Genomic DNA, 11,464 nt, shown 5'->3' on the forward strand with positions numbered 1-11,464 from the left:
CACAATACCTTCATAATTGGCAGATTTGTATATATTTGCAGATTTTTATGTAATTCACTTTGTTACAATGACAAATATCAGAAATGGGATCTTAGACTTTTAGTATGTTATAGATATTTCATTTTCCACATAAGCTAAACTTTGTAGATAATTTGAAAGTACAGTTTAAGCACGGCACAGGAAAGTTTGTTAATTCACTTGAATCGTGGATGAATTTGATAAAGAAAATATTGCATAAAGAAAAAAAATATTGTCAATGTTTCAACTGTGAAAATGTACTAGTAGGCACATTTTTATTTATGCAGTATTTTATTTAGAAATTTCGTGCTTAATAGATTGTGAGACTGTCAGAATGGCATCCCAATATAGGTAGATACATACAGTCAAGTCCTAAAAATAAAGCAATTCGATGAATATTTGAATCTTTTCAAGTGATTTTAACAGCGTTTGCTAAAGAAGACTACGTACAACTTTATGCATTAGAGCTTGACCTCCATTTTATATCTAATTATGTTGTACACAAAACTTGAGAATACTATCTTAATACTATATTTGTAATTTGTTTAAAATCATTATTTTAAGTAGGTTTTCATTTAAGAATCAATTTTGGAAATCATCATTGTTTTTAAATCATCAATTATTATACATAATATATTTATTATTATACAAAAATATACAATATGATTATTGCTTTTTATGTACATAGGTAAAGATCCTCCGACTGTCTTTAAGAATCTTTGTCAAATTAATGAGAGTGTCGTTCATTTTATTTTTTATCTCACTTCCGAAAAAAAATATTTCCGGTATTTTTTTATATTTTACATTTTGTGTACAACAAAATTAATGTTGCCAACCAGCTTTTAGTTGTATGGAAATATTATAAAGCACCTAGCTACCTAAATGTTCAGGATGTGAGGTAATGACCATACAACTCATTTTTGCATTTTAGTAGTTAAAACTAAATGTTATAAACAATCATAATTGTTAAATGTCCACCTATATTTCGATTTATTATTTACAACGCAATATGCAATTATTATATTATTTGCTTGTAATATCGTTTGGACTATTTTATACTTTTTTCTATTTATTATTTTTTTACGAATAATACTCCAAGTAATATAGCTGCGAGTACTCGTATATGATAAATTACTTATTTATGACGCATGCCTAAAATTATAGTCGCTAATTGCTAAAATCTTAGATTTTCGGGAGGGAAAATACTTGGAGAATTAATTCTTCCGATGTTTTATTTTTTACTTGACCCATTTGAATAAAAGAAATGCAAAAAACAAATCAAAAGCAAACTTGGTATAATTCGACATGCAAATAAAATATGCACACGATGAAAGTTTTATTTTTAAACGAAGCACACTGTACAAGACGCACATGAGACTCGAGTATATATTTTAGTGCGAAACTTGGTCACTGGAGATAGTGGGTAGGTTCATTATTTTCCCCTCAAGTCAATATGGAATAAAATTTCCATAGAATAACGAATAACACCTATACCAATTTCAATAAGACATACACGAAAGGTAGGTGACGTTAGACATAAAGGTAACCTTGCCTCGATTGTGATTGCCAGAGATTTCGCCCAAAATATACGTCTCAAAGTTGACGAGGAAAACAAGAAACTGACAAAAATTGTAACCATCTATAAGATGTGATTCCATTTATGGCCTTCAATCACCAAACTAAAAATTTCTATTAGATTACCGCTTACTGCAGTGGCAAGTTTTGTTTATCCAAAAGTTTACACTCGAATCTCTGATGCCATTTTCAACGACACAAAATTTAAATGTACCATTTTATGATTCAGGCCGACGAGTAGAAGTAGTGGGGGTAATCAGAACAGTAACGGAGTCAGTTTGCCAGCGGGCCTGGCGGACGACCAGTCGAAGGACTTCGACTTTGAAAAGACTGAAATGAAGTACGACTCTACTGGAATGTTCCATTGGAGTCCCGCGAGGAATCTAGAAGATTGTATATTAGTACGTATAATACCTTTAAAAATAAGTATCTGCTACTATTTTCACACTCTAATAAAATAATGATGGCTGGATAGATGGATGATAATGATTAATAATCACCACCTTTTTATGCAGTCAACTAGAATGGCTGTATTCCGATTTTTAAGGTTATGGTTGATACTAAAATGTGTACGTTCGCACATAAGAAATTACTATACTTTTTTCTTGAACTGGTTTATTATGTTTTCCACAAATTCGTAACATTAAATATGACAATAAATATAATACTTTTACTAATTCTTCATAAATGTTTTAAGGTGTACACGTTGTAAAGATTGTCCGTTTTATTTGTTCGCGTTGAAAGTCGACGTGGATTCTATTTGACGTGTTGGGAGTTACAGCGCCCTCTTGTGTCCTCTCCGTACACCAGTTCACGAATATGAATTAGCGCGCGAACAAAATGATTGATAGTTTAAATCATGCTTTACATTGAAGGATTTAATTTCAGACTAGTTCAGCGAATATTAGCACATGTATCTACGAGTTCACATAGGCTTTTTGTAGAGACTTTCACAAGTTACGGTCCTGAGCCGCCTGCATCCCTCGTTATACAAAAGAACAGGTCATTCTTGTGGAGAACTTCTAATAAAATCTTATTTTTAATTTTAATATTAAATCTTAATTTTAGACATCTTTTCTCTACCCGTCTTCTACAGGACAGAAACCAAGCGGCGATGACAGTGCTAAACGGGCACGTGGTGGTTTGCCTCTTCGCTGACCCAGATTCGCCTCTGATAGGCCTTAGGAATCTGGTTATGCCGCTGAGGGCGTCCAACTTCCACTATCACGAGCTGAAGCATGTGGTGATAGTAGGCAGCGTGGATTACATCAGGCGTGAATGGAAGATGTTGCAGAATCTCCCGAAGATATCTGTGTTGAATGTGAGTTTGACCTTCAAGATTTATGAATAAGATAGCTCTCAGGTAACATCTGACAGAAGGTTATTCATTGTGCCATGCATGCTTTTTAATTTTACATCTTAAAAGTCATAATTTAAACAAGCAATAGTTTATATTTTTCAATAAAAACATCAAATCCCAATTCCATACTAAAGTCTGGAATCGGCCAGTCTTCAAGGTCACGAATTCTTAAGTGAATTCTCCTTTTTTCCAGGGTTCACCGCTAAGCCGGGCCGACTTGCGTGCAGTAAATGTGAACTTGTGCGACATGTGCTGCATACTGTCAGCGAAAGTGCCATCCAACGATGACCCGACGCTGGCCGACAAGGAAGCTATCTTGGCTTCGCTGAACATCAAGGCGATGACGTTTGATGACACCATCGGAGTGCTGAGTGCGGGGGTCACGAACGGTGCGACCACGCAGCCGCCGCCGGGGGGCAGCCCCGCGCCGGTGCTGCTGCAGCGGAGGGGGTCGGTGTATGGAGCCAATGTGCCTATGATCACGGGTAAGCCACCATCATAATAGCCATGCCCTTACTAAGAGAAAAACTAACGCTAGCAGGTAGAATGGTTCAACAGCCTAAAATGTGGGTCTCGGACTCTGATTTGAGTCCAACACCTTTTGGTCGTAAAGCTTTTTGTGACCGAGCTCGACTGGGTAAGTAGTACCGCCAAGCAGTATTGTTGTGTTCATATTTTGAGAGTTTAGTAACCAATGTAATTACAGGCACACAAGGCTTAACACCCATGCCATGTCCAACCCATCAGCTTAATATAGGACGCGGTTCGGTACTATGTAGGACATAGTTCCCAGAATGCCCTGCGACTCCATGGTTTTCCACTATCCATCAGTAGCACTATGAATATGAAGCTCACTACTACATAATCTCAAGCACAATCTGTCACAATAAAAGCGATATTCTCGATTCTGCTGACATTAGTCGATATTGTCTTTCTCCCGTCTATTGTCGAGATATGTAACGCGACAAAACTATCTAGGTATCTCTTGTCGCGCATATTAAGAGAAGTCGGAGACCGTGTGTTCCCGGCGAAGACGCTGTGACGTTGGACATAGGTCTCTTTTAAGCAGTCTCAACTCCCTATTAGTGGCTTTATTTTTGATAACATGTCAGCTATTATCCGGAGACCGTCCGTAGTTGACTACTCGTAGTTGACTACTCGTAGTTAGAACCCTGAACTGCCCTTGCCTCTAGATATATTGTATTAATTGGGCTGTGTATTGTCCGTGTAAACAGAGCTGGTGAACGACAGCAACGTGCAGTTCCTGGACCAGGACGACGATGACGACCCTGACACAGAGCTGTACCTGACGCAACCATTCGCCTGCGGGACTGCCTTCGCTGTCAGCGTGCTGGACTCCCTCATGTCTACTGTGAGATCACCTTCTTTACATATTATAGCTGTTCAATATGATTTGATCTATTAACAAACAGGAAATCGATCATTGAACGAATTGCACTAAATTGCACGCAACACGCACGAACATGCAGATAGGCATATGTGGACAACCGCTAAAATTTTTTTTTTTCTAAAATTCACTCCCTAAAGGGTTAGTAAAAAACACAAATTCCCAAATGCGGACAAATTCAGCTTTTCTTTAAGTTTATTTTGCCCCAATTCCGATCGTGTTGTATGAAAATCTCGTTTTTTGGGTAGGGGTTCCTAAGTTTCGGAAGTCGCGGACGTCTGCTGATTGGGTTATATATGTTCCAGACGTACTTCAACCAGAACGCGCTGACGCTGATCCGCTCGCTGATCACGGGCGGCGCCACGCCCGAGCTGGAGCTCATCCTGGCGGAGGGCGCCGGCCTGCGCGGCGGGTACTCCACGCCCGAGAGCTTGTCCAACAGGTGTTTACTTGTTATAAGGCGATTCCATTCATCATTATCAACCCATATCCCGGTCACTGTTGATGACGAATCTCCTCTCAGAATCAGAGTGATTAGGCTAATAACAGCCCAATGCGGATTGGCAGACATCACACACGCAGAGAATTAAGAAAATTCGCTGGTATGCAGGTTTCCTCAATGTTTTTCCTTCACCGTTTGAGATACGTGATATTTAATTTCTTAAAATGCACACAATTGAAAATTTGGAGGTGCATGCCCCGGACCGGATTGAAGAGTCTACATAGAAACATAGGTATAAATAATAAATATAAATCATAAGCAAACTGAGCTAATATTATATGTATAGAATATTTGTTTAAGTTAACAGTTATGTTCCGCGAACATGTCCTAGAGAATAGCACGTACATACTTATCAGCAAATTCAAGTAATGACGCAAATCAATCTCTGTATTATATAGAGTTAATTAGTATATAAGACCTTAAGATATTGTATATAGTATGCCATTATAATATACTTAATACACAGCCGTGTAAAGTCCGTGTTGTTATCGTAACGCAAAGTTAAGTCTGCCAAAGACTAATCGTAATACCCACACCCTATGGAATCTAAGGCAGAGGTCATATCCACTTGGCTATCACGATTCTTGTACTTATCATTATCCGTTGTGGTGCAGGGACCGGTGTAGAGTGGGCCAGATCTCGCTGTACGACGGGCCGCTGGTGCAGTTCGGCGAGACAGGCAAATACGGCGACCTGTTCGTGGCGGCGCTGCGCACGTACGGCATGCTGTGCATCGGCCTGTACCGCTTCCGCGACACCTCCTCCTCGTGCGACGCCAGCAGCAAGCGCTACGTCATCACCAACCCGCCCGATGACTTCTGCTTGCTGCCCACTGACCAAGTGAGTTCACTACCCAGTGAGTTTTCCACTGACCAAGAAAGGGTCTTAACTCACCAAAATATCCCCCTGTGTCATTCCCTTATAATAACATTCTCTCGTAAAAATATGCCAATAAAAAATGCAGCATATCGAGACTTTACGTGTGTACCACTCGGAGAACAACACGAGCAGAGAACGGGAAGTGTTGATCGATCGTCAAGGAATTCCTTAACCCTACATCCTGTAGTTAAGTTCAGGACTCTGCTCGGAGTTCTCTCTACCACGCGATGGACCCGGCACCCGCACGGTGAATCCATGGAATGCTAAGATATTCGTCTCAGTCTGACCAAGAGCAATGGATTATATCTCCGCTATTTACCGCTAGGGAGTGAAGCCTGAGATACTACACCCGATGTTTTAATTAGTATTACTCACGCGCTAAGCAACTGAACAGTTCTGTCTTCTTCTGCGGTCGTTTTAGCATTAAAACAGAAGCTACTGAGACGCAAGCAGGTTGATGTGACTAATAGGTTACTCGAAGATAAAGATTTTTTGCACAGAGGCAGATTAGATGCCTAGAGAAACCCTAATCACATTTTTATTTGTGAAAATAATCTCGTAATTGTAATATTTTTATAAAACAAAATTGTATTTTTATTACGTCATCGCAAACGCCAATCATAAACTGTAACGTCATTCGCTACAAGGCATCGTTTAGTGATTGGCGTTTGCGGTGACGTGATATAATCGAGGTCCATTGACCTCGTAACTCTACAAGAGGGTAGGCGTACGAGGTCAATTGACCTCGTACCGCAGCGAACGTGTTAATTAATGAGATAGTAACAGCTGGTGTCTGCGCCAGGTGTTCGTGCTGATGCAGTTCGACCCCGGCGTGGAGTACCGCTCGCAGCGGCGCGCGGCGGCCGGCGGCAAGGACGACGCGTCCTGACTATTGCTGTGCAGCGCCCTCACTGACGGGCCCTACTCCTACATCTAGGCGCCGGGCCCGTCGCCGCGACCGTCTGGGACACCCCCCACCGGCCCCTACCGACCCCCCACGACCCCTACCCCACGCCGACCCAAACCCCTGCCCCTCTGTTTATCCGCATATAGTGTCGAGTGGGAAACTGGAACGAGGACAGCTTTGTATTTGTTAAACTATTTTTTCGTTAAATGACTGATAGGTAGGATCGGAGAAGTAAAATCATCGCATTTCCGTCACTTTCTGATCAATACCATAAATAGATTGTCGTGATTTATTATCTAACGAGCTTTTGAAAAGTGTAAATGTAATTTTGACGGGTAATACATTGAATATGATTTCTTAGTCATTCGTTCATTATTATGCAGACAACGAATTTTTGTCTAATAATATGGCTGCCTTTTTCAAGTTCTACTCGACATTAAATTTAGGATCGATTTTTGCTGCGCTCGCGAGTTCTGGCGCTAATTAATGCGAGTTCTCTCTACTTTGAATATTGAATAGAAGCAGGCGTTTTTTTTTATTTTGAAGTTCCGAATGAACATAAAACGACAGATTTATTTGACCATTTTCTGCAAAAAGCTGACGTGTGTTGCGACAATCCTCAGATTCTAAAAAATACGTGGTCACACATGACAATTTTTCAAAATGAATTTGTAGTTCTTCGGAAGCTTTCTCTATTTTTGAAAACGTTTAAAATCTTCCATTGAAACGACGATAATTTTCTTACTGTAACTATTTCTATTCAAACCTATAATCTGCTGTATTTTTCCTATTTATCACTACTTTTTATGTCGTTTTCATAGAAAAGATAGTACGTAAAATCTGCACCAACTACGTGTTTGTTCGTTGAAAATGCTAAGTGCCTACCATATTAGTTAGCGCTAGAACTCGACGGCTTTAATTCCTCTGTCCAATGATACATTCACCCAAAATCGGTATCCCCTATTTAAGTTTACCTATTTCTTTTGTTTTCTATCGGACACTGCACTGCAAAACTTTCACTTACTTCCGGCACACATTAGAAGATTCTAGAAGATCCGTGTTGCTTCGTTGTTGTGTTCGTTTTTTCGGAAAAAAAAACAAAAACAATATTCTCGGACAGTTAAAAGTTACTTATTATTATGCGTGTAAATATAAACACTGAACACCTTATAGTGTGTATACACTGGGTACAAAGGTTATAGATAGAAAAGCTTTCGGTGTTTCAATATTATATAGTCGTGAAGTAGATTGTGCCATGTCAGATTATAGCGAAAACTTACACGTAAGGAACCTTTGACCTCGTGTATACTCACCTATAATGCACACTGCACACAAAACTCAAAAAGTGAGGGTAGGCATACTTTAACCGATAGGTATTTACTTGGACTATGTAATCGAATGCTCAATGTAAAAAAGAGAACCTTTTAAACTTTTAATTGCAAAACTGACTTAAACAGGACGACCTATTTAATATAAGGTATTGATTTCAATTTATACTTTTTGTCTATCGTTTAGATTGTCCATTCCTTATCCAGTAGAGTATTTTTCGTAATCACGGTTAAGGTTATTTCTATAATTTTATATTACGTAGTTTATTTTAAGCATTTATAATATCATTGTCGACTGATCGAGGTTCAACTACTTACATCACATACTTATACATTATATTAAGTTTTATTGTGTTCCCATAAACAACGATGTACCTTAAAAGGTGTAGCGCTAAAGTGATTTCATGAATCATTTAAATCTAAATGTTCTTTACTGTCGTTTGTAAAATAAACTCAAAATTAACCACATCCTACTGGCGCCCGATATGGGACCAAAGTATAGCACTTTGGTCCCATATCGGGCGCCAGTAAGATGTGGTTAATTTTAGAAGTACCCTCCAAGTGCTGAGTTTTTTAGTCACACTCGTTCGAAATACAATTTAAGTTACCAACCACTTCTGTATGGTACTTAACTAAGTAGACTAACTCATCCATCGAGATTATGTTTTTTCGGATGCTTTCTTATTCTGACATTATAAAACCATCCATTTCAAGTCTTGGTATTTTTTTTATTGTATATATATATCTAGCATCTCAATATATTTGCTTCTGTATATGATGCTTCGGATCTAGGAATTAACGGAAGATGGAATATTCAGTCATGTTTCAGTGAAAATCTCAAATCTCTTTAGAAGCTTATATTATGAATGTGTTTAGGTGACAGTACAAAAATGTTGAGAAATACACTTCATTTTATGTCTCTGATTATACCATTAATTTCAAATCCTCTGTTCACCTTTTATGCGAAGTTTTCGGTGATATTAAAAAGCTCGTACTCGGAGGAACAAACTCTGAACACTTTAGCGCTACTTTATGTTGTCTATTTTAAAAACTATGCACGGTATGGTAGTATGCATATTGTTTCCATTTGCTCATCCCTTTTCATTATTTAGTTCTTTATATTCTTTAATACTGTACGTAGCGTAGTCGTCTTGGTGATTGCTTCATATTTTCTGTGTGTTCCTAGAACACGGCTTAACGCTATATATCTGCACAGAAAATATCGACTTTTACCTCAACATTTTAAACCACATCACTATAGTATTTTTTTTTTGTTTATTACTATTATTTTTTTAATAAATATTTCGAAATACCTTTAGTTTTTTTTTGGTTTCTTATTTCCCAAAATAGGGCGGGGGATTGTCAAAGTGGAAGTGATCTGTGGCGCTGCACATTAAAAAAAAGAACTGAAACAAATTATATTTAAAAAAATAAACTACTACAAATTGCCATTGCGAGTATGTTCAACGATCCAATGGGAGAATGCAAGTGAGGTTTGGTGTAAAATGTGTGATATATCGTTGTTATATCGTGGCTTGTGAAGCCGGCCATGTGTTTAGAAGTAACTCCGGGTGCTTTGACGATTGTGGACACTTCATAGTTTATTGTATTTAGATAAGAGAACTTTGGTTAACTGCACTGGATAACATTCTAACTTAAATAAATACACTTTACGCAGCGGGCAGTTAATTAGAGTTGCATAAGTTTTTTTTAGTATTTACTACTTAGTCAAAATCGCCTCACGTGAATAGTGGTTCATATCTATAGAATCATTTAGTGAACCTGTCGACTTGGATGAGTTTGCTTTTCAATTTCAAAAAATTCCGATTGTCGTTTGTCAAACATCCTGTATAAAGTTTGAAATATATCGATATATAAATTATAAAGGTATATTTACACTCGCCTTAAAACGAGCGTCAAACGCGCATTTGTAAGAAATCTGCTAATTCATTAACAACGGAAAATTGAGTATCATATATATTTTTCCCCGGAACGCAAAGTTTAAAGCACTATAATGTAATAAATCACTAAAATGCTGTTACATCCAATTTTCCGTTTTAAAGTAACGTTGAAAGGCAAATTTGACCAAATCGACTGTAATGCAATAATTTATTACTAAAATCAAGTTACCTACAAGATGTTTGATGAAGATAAAATAGTAGTTTAAATATACATAGTATAATAGCAATATAATGTTAAACGCGTCGCACGCTAATCACTTCAAGTTAGTCGTTAACGAATAAAATACCTCAAATCGCAAGTACATACATAGTTAGTCGTCTTTTTTAAGTTAAAGAATTTTTATTGTCGTTTGTCAAACATCCTGTATAAAATCTATTGAGATTAAGATTATAAAGCGACTTTTTCACTCGCCTCAAAACGAGCGATAAATTTGTACGAGATCTGTTTATTCATGATTGTAATTCATTTCCAAGTATCGCGATGTAATGTCAAAGTAAAATAGCCTTAATTTACCTCGATTTGAAGCTAATATTCGTCCACATGTCTACAGACCGTTTCTATTTTATATCTAGCGGTGGCATATATTTTAAAACGAGATATATTGGATCCAATTTACTTGTCTCATTATTTCGATACTCCTAAACGATTACGATTGCGAGAACATCAAATCTCGTACCAATAGTACTGTGAATTAGTGCTAAATGTCGTGTAATGTTCTTATGCTGTAGGGCCAATTTAATGTACAGTTGGCTTAATATTGTGGATATTGCCTTGATTAAAGAATTTAATTCTCATAATAGCTAACTGTACATGTTTTGGTAAGGATTCAGTCTTATCGACAAAAGAAAGAAAAAGTAAGATATACGAAATACACTAATAAGCGATAAAAGGCTTTGGAAGTTAATTCATTATAAAGAATTTACACTGGTAGTTCAACAGTTTATAATAACCCGCTGAAACCTGTGGTAGGTAACTTATGATTGATATTCTTAGTCATTTGCCTATTTAGTCTTTTATCCAATAACTATTCGATTGGTTAAAAGAAAAAAATAGAAGCAGCATCACTTACAGGAATGTTTAACGACTTATTGTAAATGAGGCATTAAATGTTATAAACACTGATACAGCAAGTTTTAGAGACTTTAGATAATTAAAAATAGGTTCATCTTTAATATAGCATAGGCAAAACCGGCCTTATACGTAGGTTAATGATACCAATTTTTCCTGTGTACCAACTTAAAATACGGTCCAAAGAAAAGTTCGTCACTAATTCTTAAAGGAATTGAGTGCAAACATACTGCCATATTTTTGTAAAGTTTCTTAGACCATTCGAAAGATTCAATTTAAAGTACAAAATGCTTGCGAGCGCTGAAGATTCTTGGGCTAAAAATATTAGGGATCTAAAATATGAGAAGAATTTCCCTGTTCTAATAAGTAAAAAAATATTATTACCTACCATTTAAACATCAAGTTTTAAATGTATTAATAATGCCTGAGATTCAATTTAATTTTAAACAATGAAATA

General features: G+C 37.2%; 1 protein-coding gene across 19 annotated transcripts in view; it reads left to right on the forward strand.

Moving 5' to 3' along the window:
• LOC112043486 (calcium-activated potassium channel slowpoke) overlaps window positions 1-9,290 on the forward strand; it is a 96,455-nt gene extending 87,165 nt beyond the window's left edge. For all 19 annotated transcript variants that reach the window (XM_052884887.1, XM_052884888.1, XM_024078932.2 and 16 more), the window contains 7 exons: window positions 1,823-1,994; window positions 2,690-2,914; window positions 3,147-3,438; window positions 4,189-4,325; window positions 4,667-4,803; window positions 5,478-5,703; window positions 6,545-9,290. In XM_052884887.1, the coding sequence (XP_052740847.1) occupies window positions 1,823-1,994; window positions 2,690-2,914; window positions 3,147-3,438; window positions 4,189-4,325; window positions 4,667-4,803; window positions 5,478-5,703; window positions 6,545-6,631 (1,276 nt within the window). In that variant the 3' untranslated portion in view covers window positions 6,632-9,290. The remainder of the gene's footprint in view (window positions 1-1,822; window positions 1,995-2,689; window positions 2,915-3,146; window positions 3,439-4,188; window positions 4,326-4,666; window positions 4,804-5,477; window positions 5,704-6,544) is intronic.
• Window positions 9,291-11,464: the final 2,174 nt, after the last annotated feature.

This window comes from Bicyclus anynana, chromosome 12, assembly GCF_947172395.1.
Source record: "Bicyclus anynana chromosome 12, ilBicAnyn1.1, whole genome shotgun sequence".
Classification (NCBI taxonomy): Eukaryota; Metazoa; Arthropoda; class Insecta; order Lepidoptera; family Nymphalidae; genus Bicyclus; species Bicyclus anynana.